The 16,227-nt window shown below is 41.2% G+C and overlaps 2 protein-coding genes across 20 annotated transcripts in view; both read left to right on the top strand.

The window, feature by feature from the left end:
* The first annotated feature begins 220 nt into the window (after nucleotides 1-220).
* Nucleotides 221-10,751, top strand: NSMCE4A (NSE4A component of SMC5/6 complex). 2 transcript variants are annotated; one of them, XM_074908478.1, is made up of 11 exons: nucleotides 221-621; nucleotides 1,761-1,841; nucleotides 2,436-2,566; nucleotides 3,722-3,873; nucleotides 5,801-5,900; nucleotides 7,218-7,308; nucleotides 7,799-7,893; nucleotides 8,656-8,704; nucleotides 9,401-9,489; nucleotides 10,048-10,139; nucleotides 10,665-10,751. In XM_074908478.1, the coding sequence occupies exons 1-10, from the start codon at nucleotides 339-341 to the stop codon at nucleotides 10,129-10,131; spliced, it is 1,155 nt and encodes a 384-aa protein (XP_074764579.1). In that variant the 5' UTR covers nucleotides 221-338; the 3' UTR covers nucleotides 10,132-10,139; nucleotides 10,665-10,751. The 2 variants fall into 2 exon arrangements, 1 of the variants encoding a protein (XP_074764579.1); XR_012633772.1 differs by lacking the exon at nucleotides 8,656-8,704.
* A 746-nt stretch (nucleotides 10,752-11,497) lies between these two features.
* The window catches only part of ATE1 (arginyltransferase 1), an 85,692-nt gene continuing 80,962 nt past the window's right edge, over nucleotides 11,498-16,227 (top strand). For 8 of the 18 annotated variants that reach the window (XM_074907888.1, XM_074907887.1, XM_074907882.1 and 5 more), the window contains exons 1-5: nucleotides 11,816-11,998; nucleotides 13,081-13,144; nucleotides 14,026-14,088; nucleotides 14,886-14,989; nucleotides 15,788-16,060. In XM_074907888.1, coding sequence (XP_074763989.1) covers nucleotides 11,896-11,998; nucleotides 13,081-13,144; nucleotides 14,026-14,088; nucleotides 14,886-14,989; nucleotides 15,788-16,060 — 607 coding nt within the window. In that variant the 5' untranslated portion in view covers nucleotides 11,816-11,895. Of the gene's footprint in view, nucleotides 11,620-11,815; nucleotides 11,999-13,080; nucleotides 13,145-14,025; nucleotides 14,089-14,885; nucleotides 14,990-15,787; nucleotides 16,061-16,227 lie in introns of those variants that run through there. The other 10 variants (XM_074907885.1, XM_074907878.1, XM_074907876.1 and 7 more) reach the window with 2 other exon arrangements.

The following is a 16,227-nucleotide window of genomic DNA, read 5'->3' as shown; positions in this document are numbered from 1 at the left end:
GGGAGTGACCCCGCCCGTGGGACCGGGACCGGGACCGGGATCGGGATCGGGATCGGGATCGGGATCGGGATCGGGATCGGGATCGGGCATTGCGGGTCCCCGCCTCGGCAGCGACCTCCCCGGGTAGCGAAGATGGCGGCGCCCGCGCCGGAGCCGCTTGCGGCGCTCCTAGCCCCGCCCCCGCCCCCCCGCTGGTTTGGCCCTTCCGGGCCGCCGTCGCGACCGGTAACGGCGTCGCCGCGCCCCCGGCGCCTCCTGCGGGGCTGTGGCTGCCCGGGGCGGCGGCTTCCCGCGCCTTTTCCGCGGCGGCTCCTGAAGGCCCGGGGCGCCCAGCAGCCATGGCGGAGACGAGCAGAAGCAATGATTTCTCCTCCTCATGGAACGCGGGCGCGGAGCGCGGCCGCCTCTCGCTGCCGTCCACCTCGGAAGACGGCGCCGTGCTCCAGCACAAGCAGCGGGCGCCGAGGCGCCGCCGCCCGCCGGACTCCCGGGAGGAGGGAGAGGAACCGGAGGCGGCGGACGAGCAGGCCAGGCGGTCGGAGAGCGGGGCGAGCGCCGGCGATGAGCGCAGCAGGAGGATGATCCGGAACCAGTACCGGGAGCTCATCTACAACGTGCAGCGTAAGCCCGGGGTGCGGCTCCCCTCAGGAGCGGGCCAGCCCGCGGCGGGGAGTGGGGGGGGGCTGCCGGCCTGTGCCCGGCCCCGGGGCTTTCCGCCGGAGGGGATGCCTCTTTGGCCCCGGGAGATGGGGGCTGCGAGTGGGTCCCGGGGCAGTCGTTTAGGAACCAGGTTGGTAGCTTGATCTTCTTTTTTTTCTTCTGGAGGGACGCTTCAAGCTTTTGTTGGAACTGCAAGTTCCTTGGGCTGCCGAATTTTTTGGGCCTGTAGTTAGAGCGAAATTTGCATCCCTGGAAGCATTTGCAAGGCTATGAGGGATGTGTGTGGCTGCATTGCTGCAGGGGAACGATCAGTTTTAGACCCGGAGGTGTACTGGAAGCCTTTAATTTTGCGTTCATGGTGTTCGAGCTTTAATTTGTAACCGCAGGTACCATTATCTGCCAGGACCGGACAGTAGACTAGCAATAGTTGTTTGGGTAAGCACTGCCACATTTAGTAACATGTGGTGTTGGTCCTGTTCTGCATACTTGTTAAATTTGTAGAGTTAGTTATAATGCAGTTTAGGGATGATCCAGCCTGTGTTTATGGAGAAAAACAACAGTGGTATGTCAGTGCATTGAGTAGGGTGTGTGTCCTTAGAAGCCGTGCTGTGAGTAACTGTTCAGAATTGGACATCTGAAAGCTTTATTACATCATATGTAGACTGTTAAATATAACTGTGTTTGACGTGACGATCTTTGGAAATCACCAAGCATGTATTTTTGGTGGTTGGTTGACTTCATGAAAATCCTTAAGGGTAAGGCAAATCACATACAGACAACTATGGTAGCTGCTTCAACACAAATAGAGGTATTTTACTGGAACCAAGAGGAATCTGGCATCTGCTACCATAATTTCAACCATATAAATCTTTTTCCATTGAAGTAAATGGAAAATTTCTTATTCAAACTGACTTAATGCATAAGCATTAATAAAATGGAGCCTACATAATCTTGCAGTTGAGGTGCTATAAGTATATTCTGTATTTTTGTGTAGATGATGGGCTGTGAACCAGCCAGATTTGATTAAGGTCTAAGTATGTGTTTCTCGATGCTTCTGTATGTAAGTAATTTAGGATTTCATTTGTGTCCCTTCCCCCCAGAAAATCGTGAGGATATGCTGAGTTCAAAAAGCAACAGACTGACAGAAGCTTTAGAAGAAGCCAACAAACTGTTCAGTGGAGGTAAAACAAATTTTGTTGTCCTTATTAGAGGTGTTTGCTTGACAGCTGGCCAAATGTGAGGCAATGATGCCTTATAAACAAAAAAGGGCAAGAGAATGAAGTTGACATCCAAGTACTTTATCAGAATTATTAAAGTATAGCTTGAAACAGATATGTTTAGTTGAAGAGGAATTGTTTGAATAAGTTGATATGAGAAAATAAATATCGCTACTTTAGTGTTTATTTGCACTTAGAAACACTCCTTGCTGTTTCTTGACTCTGTACAACAATGCACTTAAGTAGTATATCTAAAAGGTATTAGTGTAAAGGGGGTTATTTCACTTGGAAAGATGGAAAACATGTCAATGAAAAATGCATCTTATTCTTTAAGATGTGTTATTCTTCCATGCTTGCCTTTGTCAGCATCATCTCCTTGTCTCTGCTTTTTTTAAAATGCAAATATTACTATAAGGATGATGGATGTAAGTGTGTTAGAGTAAAATGTGCAGTAAAATGATTTACAAAGCTTTACATCCAGAATAGTCTGTATGCTAGATTTTATTATTATATTTTTGACAATTTCATATTATTTTCATTAAAACTTTTCTGTAACAGTTTCCTGTGCACGAGAGGCTGCGTTGGATGCCCAGTTTCTTGTCTTAGCATCAAATCTAGGGAAGGAGAAGGCCAATGAGTTGCACTCTGAGATGGCAGCATTTGATTCACTAGTATTTGCAGAAGACTTGGTAAGTCTCAGACTTGGAATTTGCCGACATTTTTACTAGAGGTTTGTCCTATTTGTTACAGAATTTTAAAATAAAAGCCTCAGGTTGTCAGGCAATACATGACAGTTCTGATGGAATTTAACACTCTTCCTATGAATTTCTTTAATTAACTTTCTGGTTAGTGTTGTTTAATTATTTTAAACTGTGTATTAAGCATTTCCAATATGCACAGGGGGAAGTCTAACATCAAATGCAGGCATCCTCCCTTCATTGCTTTATCACAGCTCAGTCTGTGCTCTTAGGTCAGTATTGTGCACTTTTTTTTTATACCCACTGTGTTGTAGTTTCCCAGTAGCCAAGTAGCTTCTTTATCCTGTCCACTGCTTCATGTGTTTTTGGATGGAGTTCTCAAGGCCCTGCATCACTGACATGAAATGGGACTTTGGATTATTTGAATGCTTTTAGATTTGACGTGTTTGTCTCTTTGTACTCTGACTGAGTGGAAGAGTCAGTTCAGAATAGCTCTGAAGCAGGCTTCCTCCCCCCCCCCCCCCCCCCCCCCCCCCCCCCGCCCCGAAATTTCCTCTTATGTTACAGCCCCCCCCCCCCCCGCCCCGAAATTTCCTCTTATGTTACAGCCCCCCCCCCCCCCGCCCCGAAATTTCCTCTTATGTTACAGCAGATTAATAAGGAGTCTGAGTTTTTGGTCAAGTCTAGAGCTCTGCAATGTAAAACCCATCAAATTCATTTGTTTTATTGAAATTTTTTCTGGTGAAGTCTGAATTGGTGGATGCAGGGTTGGGCCAAATAAGTTGCTTTATGGTGTTTGAGGAGCTGAGCTTCCTGGAAGTGTGTGGTGCTCAGAAACTGTGAGACATCTTAGCTTTATAGTGCAATTTAAGTAATGCTTTGCTACTTCATACATCACTGAAATTCTGTTGGATTATAGGCAATTTTATTTTCCTATAGCTCTTTTTTTCATTGCTTGCTGAACACAAGTCTGTATGTTTTTCTGTTTTCACAGTATCTTCGGGAAAGTCAAGGCTGTTATGCAGCGATATTAAATATTGATCTAGCAGGACAAACACCATAATACAGTATTTCACCAGTATTGTATCTACCGATCTTTCTCTAAATGAATTTTCATTGCGGCTTTTCTTTTTTTTTCTTTTGTAGCTAACCTTCATGGGTATAAATCGCATAGAAGTAGAAGAAAATAACAATGATTCTGAGGGCATTTCAGCTGGATATTTACCTAGTAATGCCTGGCATAAACTGGGAGAAGAAACAGAAAAGTACTTCAGAAGAGCACCTTCTTTTCACTATATGTAAGTTTATTTAAGGAAATAGTATATACTGCAGCATAGGCTAATGGCCTTAATTGTTTCTTGTCTTTAATGCCCTGGGGTTGAGTAGAGTTTAATCTCAGGTCACAGAGTGTCAACAAGAACTTCTGCGTGGTCTCTGTTCATATGGTACAGTAAACTCCTTGTCTCCAAAATATTTTGTAATATTTCTCCCTCTGATTTTGATTTGGCTTGGCTAGAAAGTAATATCAGTTGTATCTAGTAGAGATTGCAGGGTATTCTTGATTTACCTGTTTCAGACCAAAACCAGTAGAAGTGATCCTCTTTCCTTTAGAAGCTGACTCTTCCCTCATCTTACTCCCTCTGTACAAGCTGTAGCCAGAATCATGAATAGAGGAATTTTTTTTCTTCTTAATCATTCCTGGACAGTTATGGGAAGTCAGGGTCTCTGTCTTTTACCTGATGGTTGTATTATCACGAAGAGGCCAGCAGTTCTTCTTGTACGTCTGTGTCAATGGGTTGTCTTTTAGAATCTTGCTTTCTAGCTCTGCCTTTAGAAGAAATCACCTGATTACTGGCAAATGGCTTTATGTAGAATCAGTGTCATCTCTCCTTATGGGTAGGCAACCCATTTAGTAGGAGCCTTTTAGCTGCTGTCAAATGACCCTTAATCACCTGGCTTGTAGCAAAGCTCTGATTTAAACCTCTCATAAAATCAGCCTACAATAGCTGGATCTAGTTCAATTGAATTATCAACGACAGAACTGATAAAATAATATTCAGTTGTCTATGATTTTGCACATGTTCCACCCCTCTAAATATCACTGTCATTGTAACAAAGTCGCTGAATATACTAATTTGATCCTACAATACCTGATACTTAATGTTGGATAGCTAATTGAGATATTTCAAACTTGTGTTTGCACTTTCAAGCTGTAAACTTGAAACAATAAGTTTATTTTTCCAGTCATTTTTATGATCTTAAGACGAAGCTGACTGCCAGAAAGATTATTTTTTTTTTCCTATTAGTTGCATTTTGACACCTTAGGTAATGATGGGCTTTTGATGGGAAATGTGTGAATATTCACAAAGTGTTAACTTTAAATAATAAAGTGTAGTTCTCAGTTTAGGAAAACAACTACTTATTTCTGACTCCATCTATTCTTATCTGAGGCCTGAGGGGGTTTTTAGTTTGTTTTTTTTTTTTTTTTCCATGTTTGGTCTGTGACTTCTGAAATTGAGCAGTTGGAGGTCACTAACTTGATTTGAGTCTCAATTCACACTCTCCTCTTTAGGCATCTTAACTTGGTGGAGACTCAAGGCAACCAAAGTTAGGAGCCTAAGTTCCTTATATAGTCAATGGAGAGAGGTAAGCACTTCAAGAAAGTGCCTAAATCTAGTACGTATATTACACTCACATTGCTTAATGAGAAACTTTTCTTAGTGTACTGAATGTTCTATTGATTGACTATATCTTAAAAATTTGTGGCTTTCTTTTATTTAAAAAACCCCACCTTGTTGCAAACCTGAACTTACAGAAACTCAACTATACGTGAAAAAGAGATAAATATTGTGTGGAGATTTTTCAGGCAGAAAAGTTTGTAATAAATTCAAACTGAGATATTGGAGGATATGAAGCATATACGCTGTTTCATTTCTTAGCTAGTTTTAAGAAAAATAGATTAAAACTTTTTGTTTTTTAAAAAAAGAAAGTTGGAATAATTGCATCAGATTTTGTACATCTGTTGATTAATTCTGGTTTGAGGCTGTCAATGTATATTGGGAGCAATTTTTGGGGATGGTTGTTTACAGAAATCTCTGAAGCTTTGTTTTTAGATATCAGTCATTACTTTACACTTTTATTGGGAGATCAACTCTCAGTACATAGGTTTCTTAGCATATAATGTAAAACATATTTCCATATATATGTTCTTTTTATTTTGGTTAGGTTGGGATCTTTCAAGTCTGATCCTCCTGTACCAAAGCAACGGATTGAGAGGCAGAAAAAGATGACAGGAGAAGAAGGAATACGAGCAATGCCTGCTCAGGTTTGTGAAGTGTTTTTTTTAAACAATTTTAACTTTATTAACAATTTGTTATGGCATAGTTACTGCACGTGACTTTAAAACCTCTCTAAAGGTTTCAGAGTTTGTTATTAGGCTTCTTAATTTGTTTTGTGTGGGCTGCAGTATTTCACTCAGTGGAAGGGAGTAAGATTTATTTTTTTCAAGTTCAGGTTAGTTTATTTGCTCTGATGCTTGCTGCTTTGAAAGGAAACAAATAAGAGACTTCTTTCCATTAGCATGTTTTCAATTTTTATTTAAAAGTGTCTAACTGCATTACATTTGCACTAAACAACAGCAAATTGATTAGCTGACTTAACCACTATTTTCTCTGCTTTCTGCTTCCCAATTTTTTCTGCCTTGCTCTGGCAGAAAGGCAAAACTGTGAGAATACTTAGGCTTACTTTTGAAACTTTAACAAAACAAACCATGTTGTTGCAGGGAACCTCCGGCTGATAATACCAGTACATAGAGGCAAAATGTTGAGTATGTCTTTTTAAATACAGCCTACTTCATAATATTCTAAATAGTGATATAAATTATTCTGATAGTTTGTACTGGGAAGAAGAGGAGCTGGGGTTTGGAAACAGTTGATTCCAGGAGTGCATGACTGCTCTTTGTGGTTTGCTTGGGTAAACACTGATCAGCATACATGTTAATCTGTGTTAGATACATGTTATGTGTGAAAGTTTCTGTAGCCTGTTTTATTGCAAGGTGATCAAAGGCAAAGTGTTCGCTAACAGGAACAGCAAACAAGTTACTGAAGACTGTACTTGGAAAATTAATTTGGTACTTTGCTGGTTACAGAACCTGAAGGACAGTTTGGAGCAACCTCCTTTACAGATAATGAACAAATTTGTAAAATCACAGTAATTGTGTCTTTTGACCATGTCAGACTTCATGCCATGATGTTTCTTACACATTATCTTAGGTGCCTTTTCTGAGGAAAAAGATCTTAATGAACTGCCCTTCTGCGCTTATAAATAAACTTCTTCAGTAACCTCACAGGCTGTGTACCACTAGGGCTAACCCGGTTCCACAGAACTATTGGAAAGTAAGCAAAGACCTGTAGATAGGCTCAAAACATACAAACTGTGGCCTTTAATCTTGATATTGTAAGATGGGAATTAGTTCATAAAGCACTTTGCAAGCTGTCTCATGTTTGCATAAGCGTGTCTGTAACCGTGCATGTGTGGTATAGAGAGAAAAATTTATCTTTTATGTTATGTGTTCATAAAAGGCCCTTTTCGTATTCTTGTCTTATAACAGTGGTTGGTTGAGGTGTAACTTTCTTTTTTCCAGTTAAAAAAAATGGAGGAGTCTCATCAGGAAGCTACAGAAAAAGAAGTAGAGAGGATTTTGGGATTATTGCAAACTCATTTTAAAAATGATCGTAAGTATGATTTGATTAAGCTTTTAAAGCATTTAATTCGAGAAAATGAACACTTTTAATCTGCTACAGTTAGAAGTGGTTAAATTATAGAAGCAAAATTAGGTGGAGTTTGCAAGTAGAAGTCTTTGTTGAAGGATATATACTGGCTGTTTTTATGTACGCTAATCAGTTGCTGTTTGATTGTAAAGTAACTTTAAATCCTACCCTCTCCCCCTTACAAGAGCATGCCATTTTTTGGAAGGCAGACAGATAGTCACTGTGTATGTATATGCATGTGGCAAAAGATGGAAGAAAATAATATTCTCTAGAAAACTTGTTACTTTTTGCAGTGGACTGAGAAATCAGCATTGTAACTAAATGACATAAACATTCATGAGCTTTTAAAAGGAGTACTGACATTCTGAAGTTTGTGTTTACATGTATTTGCTCGGTGTATACCATGTGTTTTGTGGTGGGTTTTTTTTTAACAAACTCATTTTTTCATCTCTAGCTGAAACACCTATTTCCTTTTTTGATCTTGTGATTGATCCAAACTCTTTTGCACGCACTGTGGAAAACATCTTTCATGTCTCCTTCATTATAAAGGTAAGGCATGGCACATTCTTGAAATCTTACTTTAAATATTGGAATTATCTGGAAATACCGATTTTTATTGTTTTTATGGCTTCAATATTGACAGATCAGGATTTAAATATTAGGAATCCTAATCCTAAAACAGTCTGTGGTATTTTGGTAACTGAATAAAAAAGAAAACAGTAGATAGACTTTTTTTGTTAATTAGATTTTTTTCTACAGTCAATTTACCAACAAAACACTAGTGAAATTTTTTGCTGTCAGTACACTTTTCAAAAAGGGATTCTAGCTCACATCACTTTAGATTATAGAACAGTAGCTGTAGCGTATAGAGGAGTTATTGAGGTTGTAGGAAAGTATGTCAGTGCAGTGTTTCACGTTCTTTTCAAATCTGTAGATTTACAATTCAAACTAGTTTGTTTAATAAATAAAATTAATTTGGGAAAAGAGAGAAACTTACAAATATATATTGACTAGGTTTATAGTGAATAGTGATGTGATTATGAAGGGTTAAAACAAGTATATTTAATGAATAATAATTTTTAAATAAACCAGATTTTTTAATAATCCAGCAGTTACCAACTGCCCTATATCAGCCACATTCTTTATGAATAAGTGCTATATTTAAATATTTTTTTCTTCTTTGGTATGCCAATTAAGATTCTTTATCAGTACATGTACCTGTTCATGTAATACATTAATTAAAAATGAAATCTTAGTGCATTATCCTAATTAGCTCTAATTTCTGAAACTTTAAATCCTACTGTCTTTTAGGATGGTCTTGCAAGATTAAAGCTGGATGACGATAAATTGCCAATAATAGGTAAAATCTAGCTTTAAAAGACTATAATTGGGTTTTGTACAGCATTGAAAAGTAGCTACATCTTATGTCTTCACAAAGTTTTAGGTGTGTTTTTAGTTGCAAGAGTAGAGATCTGGGGATATACAGTGAATTGAAGGAATAAAGAGATTTGAGAGGAACTGAAAGGAGTCTCTTCAAATATCAAAATATGGAAAACGGCCATTATGCTAATCTATAAAAATTAATTCTTTTAATAGAAATAAAAAGTTATTACCTTTTAAGTGGTATCTTTGCTAGTAAGTATATGAACATTGTTACGCTTTGCTGAGAAAAGATATTTTTGTGTGCAAGAAGTCTCCTTTGTCTATCTGAGTTGGGAAGTGATGTAACTTCAAAACAGTTGGAAAGGAAATGCCACCCTGTGTATGAAGTCTTTGGCTTTCTTCCCCACTGGATATCAACAGGATTAAGACTTTGGTGGGATTTCATAGAGGATTAAATACTTAGGTCCTTCTGGGACCCTGAGAAATACTAGCTCCTAAATTTTTAGGAGGTAAGACTATAGAAATCTGTTGAGAAGTATATGGTACAGGCTATTGATAGAGGTGAGCTTAGTGGAGCATGTGTAATTGATTCGCTTTTGGTGAAGATTTTGTGTTCCTGGAGGAAACTGACTTTACACTTGTGAAGTCTATGAAAATACTGTGTTTTGAACAGAGCCTTCAAAAGACGAAAGCAGGGAGGATGACCATGGTGCTGGAATACGGAACCAAGCTGTCATTTCTCTGTCCCATCAAGAATGGAAGGTATAATATATAGCACTTGATACTTTTGATTTTTTTTTTTCTTAAATGTAAGAATGCATCTGAGAGCTGTGCTGTTGGGTACTCTGCTGAGCATGGGTATTACTCTATTATATTATCAGTACATTTAATTTTATGGATTCCAGAACAATCAGAAATCTAACAAATGCTTTTTAAATGCAAGAAAACTGAGAATTGGGATAGCAGTTTCATCTTTGATTCTTGAAGCCTGGTCAGTTTAAGTGCTTTTAAGTTGTGCAGTGACTTGTCTTTTACTGTTTTATACGAGGGCTGCATAAGTATGCAATTTGTTTCTTCCCTTATATATGATACTTGCTTCTAGAGGGGAAGCTTTCTGTACAATTTCCTCACTGTTTGTAATAAATCTTATTCAGAAAGTAGTTTTTAGCATACAACTCTTGTCTGAATGTGCAGAAGAAACTTAGTAATTTCAAATAGTGCTTTAGTGTGAGAAATTTTATTACTTACCTGGGGGTAACTGCAATTAACTTGAAATGGGTCAGTTCTTGTAACTTACATGCTCTTGTCATCTCTAACTAGGAGATTGTAGAAACGTATGAAATAACAGAACCCATGATTAGCCATCCTTCTCACAGAAATGAAGATCAAATGGAGATAGCTTAATTCTTCACGTAAGTTCTTTTAATAAATCACAGCTAAATAAGGATACAGTGCATGAGTTCCTCATGCATGTGGAAGAACTGCAGGAAAACTACTTATTATTTAGCCTGCTTATAGTTCTTCTACATTTGTAACTGTATAACATCTGGGACACTTCTATATTCTTGATCTCTTTGTGGAAAAAAAATATGTAATCTAGTTTTCTATATGGTAATTAACTGAAAAAAAACATTTATTTTTACATTTGATGGGTCAGTTAAGTGCTATACTTGAGTTAATTTTTGGAACTCTATACTTGTACTTGGAATGCAATGCTATGAAGAATCATAGTTTATTTTTTCTACTATTTTAACCTACTGACAGCTTATGTTGTTAATAGTCTGAAGAAAGACTTAGGGAAGCAGGAAGGGAAGACAGTCTCATTCCCTCTAAAATCCGTTAAACGATAGGATTGAACTCTTTAATTGTTACAGTTGTTTGGTAAGTTGCAAATCTTAATATTGTCATTGTCTTTTTTTTTTTTTCTTTCCTCCTAGGTGCCTTAAAGAAAATATTTTTAAATGTTTCCTTCAGATAATATTTTATATGTATATATTGTAAAATTAAATTTATTTTTATCGGAACATCATGAAAGCTGCCTTGTTTATACTTGTCACAGGGTTATTACCATATACTTGTTATTTATTGTGGCTTAGTTTACTACTTTATGTAAGGTTTACTGCCACTTAAAAGCTTTCACAAAAAGGAAATGCTATCCCCCTTCTTTTATCCCTTGCCTCTCCTGAATAGCAACCTGCAAGTGGCATGGTTAACCATCTCTGCTGTGATAATCTTGTTATCTAGATGATCTTGGCTGCTGGAGGAGAAATTGATAGTCTTTCAGTTTTTACTCTTCTGGAAATCAAGGTCTGAATTTGGAAATTTGGTCTTAATTACAGATAAAAACATATCCTTTCTGTCTTTTCCCCTACACCCCAAAGTCCCTCATGTGTATTTGGTGTTGTAAGTTGAGCAGGACCCCTGTTTTAGGCCATGGTGTTATTTTCTTCAGAATAATTAAAGTCTAGCTGTATTTCCAGAAGATGCTCTTTGGAGGACCATTGGTTTTTTAGGGTTTTTAGGGTTTCTCCCTTCCTTTTATCGTGAGGCAGGGTTTCTGATCCAGCACCCGAGTAGCTCCCAGGCCAGCATGTTTCTGGGGGGGTTGATGAAGTGTGATCCGGCGCTGAGGGTATGCCAAAACATCGTTTGATCATCTTTGGTCATTACACACCGCCACTGCGGGCGGAGAGGCCCGGCCGGGGCCCAGCACTGCCCCTCCGGAGGCGGCAGCCTCCACCCCGCTTCGTCCGGGCGGGGCGCTGCGGGCGGCGATGCTGCAGCGAGCGGGGCGGCCGGGCGCCATGCCTGCCGCCGTGGTGGAGTACAAGGGCTGGAAGGAGGGCTACCGCTGCGGCTACTGCGCCTCGGAGCGGGGCAAGGTCTCCGCCGGTAAGCGGGAGGAGGAAGGCCGGGCCGGGGCTGCTGTGGCGCCCGGGGGCGGGGGGAGCGCGGCCGCCCTCACTAAAGATGGGGGCAGCCCGCCGGGGGCGTGTGGGGAAGCCGCGGCCGCCCGTGCTAAACATGGCGGGAGCGGCGTTTCCTGTGCGCGCTGCCCGCACTCTGCCCGTAGCAAAGATGGCGGCGGCGGCGGCCGTTTCCGGGCGTGCCGGGGTGCGGTGCGGGGCGGCGGGCAGGGAGCTGTCCTGAGCCCGGTCACCGGCGGACATGGCGGCGGCCGGCAGCTCCCCGAGCATCGTCGAGTACTTCGGCGGAGAGGATGGCTACCGCTGCGGCTACTGCAAAAACGAGACCGGCAACCTCTCCCATGGTGCGGCCCGGGGGCAGGGCGGGCTCGGAGGGCAACCGCGGGCGGGCCGGGCCGCGCCGCGCCGGGGCTGCCGGAGAAGGGGGCGGCTGGAGGCTGCGGCGCTGAGGGAGGCCTGCGAGCGGCGGGGGAAGGCGGCGGTTTGGCAGCCGCGGCTGGCCTGCCCTCCGGAGAGTGCCCCGAACCCCTGGGCACTTTGCTCGGGGCTTGCAGCGGGGCGAGCCGGGGCCGGTGCGGGGCGAGCCGGGGCCGCTGGAGGCCGCGGTCTCACCGGAAAACCTCCCCCATGGTCTAGTTTTACAGGAGTGCTTTAAGGGCAAACCATCAAAAATAACGGGAAAGCTTTGTAAAAGATGTTTTAATTGACCCTAACTAAGGGTTTAGTTAAGATCTCGCCCAAAGCGTTGTGCGGGAACAGCGTTACTTCTGAGGTGCAGCTGCCCTGCCTGACCCTCCAGCGACAGCTCGGCTTAACCCCTCCATAAGAGTGTGTCTGCCTGGCGAGGCTCGATGGCTCTAAAGCTGTGGTTAGACAAGTTTTCCTTAGGCCAGTCTAACGGGAAGCGGACTGTATTCTTTTGCCCGGTGAAGAGGTGACAGTCCCCGAGCTCCGCTCAGCTCGGCGGCCACCCGGGCAGCTGCTCTCTGAGGAGTCCCCGGGAATGGTCTGTGTCAGCTTCAGCGCTGCTTGGAAAACATCTTCTGGCCCAGTGCTTCCGACTGACTTTAACAAAATTAAGGAGCAATTTTTCGTTATTTTGTTGGTGTATTTTTGGGAAAAATAGCACATGGAGAGGTAAACTTTTAACGTGTACCGTCAGAGTGATGCAGTTGATTGCATCCCAAGAATTATGCTGGTTTGGGATTTTTTACACTTAATGTGCATGTTGAAATTGGTGATTTATGAATATGCCAAATCCTTGAAAGACATCTATTTGAAAGTTCCTGTTAGTTCCTCAGATTTACAGTAATATTTCTGTAGAACTTGTATTTTAAAGCATAACTGTGGTCAGTTTTCTGTAGAACTTTGTGTTTTAAAGCATAATTGTGGTCAGTTAAGTGTGTTACTGTATTGCTTATTCCAGGTATGTGGGCACATTCAATGACAGTTCAAGATTACCAGGATCTGATAGACAGAGGATGGCGAAGGTAAATTTAAAAAGAAAATACAAAGCTGTGTTGCCAGTTTAGATACAATTTAGAATCCAGATTTTAAATTTAGGTCTGTGAAAACAGCGGAGATGGAGTTAATTTCCCCCACAGCAGCCCCCGTAGTGCTGTGCTGTGTCTTGGTGGCTACAAAGGTGTTGGTAAGGCACCGCACTGGTGTGTTGGCTGCTCCTGAGCAGTGCTGGCACAGCACCAGGGCTCTCTCCAGCATCCCCCCCACCAGTAGGCTGGGGGGTGGGCAAGATCTGGGGAGGGGACAGAGCCAGGACAGCTGACCCCGACTGACCAAAGGGATAGTCCATAGCAGCAATAAGAGCTGAGAGAAAGCAGGAGAAAGTGGGGGGGGATTTGTTATTTACCTTTATCTTCTGGAGCAACTGCTACGCTTTCTGAAGCCCTGCTTCCTGGGAAGAGGCTGGACATCGCCTGCTGATGGGAAGTAGAGAATAAAATCTTCTGTTTTCCTTTGCTTTTGCTTTGTTAAGCTGTCCTTACCTTGACCCATGAGCCTTTCCTTATATTCTCTCTCCCCTGTCCAGCTGAGGAGCGGGACTGATAGACTGATAGTGGGCACCTGGCATCCAGCCAAGGTCAACCCACCACAACAGTTAACAAGTTTCTGTCAGTAATTGAAATAGAACTATTTATCCAATGCTCTGCAACTTTTTGTAACGCTGTGGACCAGGAAAGTAATAAGTTGTTTTAGAAGGATAGTAGTTTAGTATAGCAGCAAGAAGCTGAAGAACTTGCTCGGTTTTTGTTACTCATCATGTAATATTTTGGTGTTTTAAAGATTGGTTTTCCATTTATTTTGTAGTATAAGCAACAAAAAATCAATACATATCTATTATTATTTTTAGAAGTGGAAAATGTGTCTACAAGCCTATCATGAATCAGACATGTTGTCCTCAGTACACAATAAGGTAAGAAACTCAAAATCTACTACGGTGAATTATTTGACAGTAACACATTTGCGTTTAGTGCTTTAAATACATAACACTTGAAAAGTTTATCTGCTTTTAATGATGCTTTGAATGCTAAATGTACGCTGTTGGATTTGTGCATAGGCACGTCAGCAACTCTGTGACTTTCTCCTGTAAGCAATCTAAGTGTATACCCCTGCCTTTTGCCTCTGGGTTGCAATCCAAAGCAAGACTCCTATGATTGCTCTCTTGCTCACTGCTTGCAGGTGACCCAGTATGTCTGTATGCCACAAACACTGCTTTAGTAGCCTAAATAAGAGAGGCTGTCAGTTGATTAGGTGTGAATAATTCTAGATACACTTTTCCAGCATTAGTAGTAAGTATCAGTGCTGTATTTATAAGATGGATAAGTGAAAAATTCTAGTGTATCAACCTCCTAGGGAAGCTTTTTTATGCAGTGCTTGAGGTCACCATGGTGTATTTTAGTGATTACAGTGATATACATGCAAAACATGCCATAAAGTATGATATTATGCAGTACAAGGCAACATAATTTAATTTACAGAATCATCTAGGTTGGAAAAGACCTTGAAGATCACCTAGTCCAACCATTAACCTAACATTGATAATTCTCAACTACACCATAAAGTGTTGATAAAATATTTGACCACTTAATACAGAGAAACTTAACTGATTAGTAAGTACATATAGAGTGTAATGTTTTTAAGTGGTTCCTTAACGTTTTTTGCTGAAATAATCTCTCACAAAAGAAGTGGTCATAATTTTTTCTTTTTAAGGTGCCAGGCTTTGCGCTTCCAGCCTTCCAAATCTCACAAGAAAGTTCTGAAGAAAATGTTGAAATTTATTTCCAAAGGAGATGTTTCAAAAGCAGCGAGCGAAGGTAAGGAATTCTTAGTCTTTGTAAAGCAGGGCTGGTGTTTGAAAGGAGGATCAGGTACCTGTTTGAGTGATCAAATGGCTAATATGCTTTTGATTTTTGTATATAGACCCCTTTATAAAGGTGTGGGTAGGTTGTGTCTTTCCAGAGTGTTTTGAATCAAGGTGTAGCCCAGACACCGAATTGTGCAGCTGAGTTGCTTTGCTGAAGAATATGTTTCCTTACTTTTTGCACAGACCAGCTTATTTTCTTTTTCATCTCTGGGCATGTACTTACTTTCTAGCTGAGTGCCATAGAGAATTAGACCGTGTTTTACCTCTGTCATAAAAGTGATAATCTGGAGAGGACTAAGAGAAGAGGAAGAGCAAACAGGGAAAGGAGGGTTTTTCTTCAGGTGACTGAGCCGTCACACCCCGTTTATCCAGCACCAAAACCAGCTGTTCTCAGTCATGGTAGAATTTGTGTCGGTTTTGAATCGTTATAATTTTCCTGTTGTGTGTGTCTGTGTTAAGTTTTTTGGATCTTTTTTGTTGTTACTGTTTGTTTGAAGTTATGGCATGAGATGAGTTGGCTGCCCCGTTTTAGTGGAGAAAATAAAACTGTTCTCATAGGTGAGTTGGTGCCAGTAGTTCCGTGTCATAAAGCAAGCTTTCTGGTTCCAGACTATTGCAAACAGTCACTCGGTCTGTGGGAAAACAGTCATTGGAAATGAGTTCATGTAATATTAATGTTAATAGTGCAGGGTATGAGCTGTGGTTATACAGAGACAAATTAATTCGTGCAGTTTTTAATTACTGACAGATGAGCCTATGGATTCCCACATAGAGGATGCGGTCGCCTGCGATTTTGCATACAAAGGTGAATCTCACATCAGTCAGTCTGAACTGACTCCTCTGAGCGAGGATCACACAGAGAGGGTGGAGAGTGAAGAGAAGAACACAGGAGAAACAAAAGAAGAGGTGAATGTGCAGAAGGTGGAATCGGGTTGTCCTCAGATATGTACAGATAAAGACACACCAGTCCCTGGAGAACCGTCGCGTTCAACTAAAATTGTTCATGCGCCACCAAAACCAGGTAGTCAAATTTTTGGTAGTAATTGGAATATACTGTCATGATTTCGCCTGTTGAAGTTTTTCTTTTTATCTTGCCTAGTAAATCAATAATTGTTTCTTTTTATTTCCTATACTCATTTTATGAAATTATAGTGTATAAATTGAGAGGTGCTGCATGTTACTTGTTTT

Source organism: Athene noctua, chromosome 5 (genome assembly GCF_965140245.1).
Source record: "Athene noctua chromosome 5, bAthNoc1.hap1.1, whole genome shotgun sequence".
In the NCBI taxonomy this organism is placed as follows: domain Eukaryota; kingdom Metazoa; phylum Chordata; class Aves; order Strigiformes; family Strigidae; genus Athene; species Athene noctua.
The sequence above is the reverse complement of the archived record's forward strand: the minus strand, read 5'-3'. Positions and strand labels throughout refer to the sequence as shown.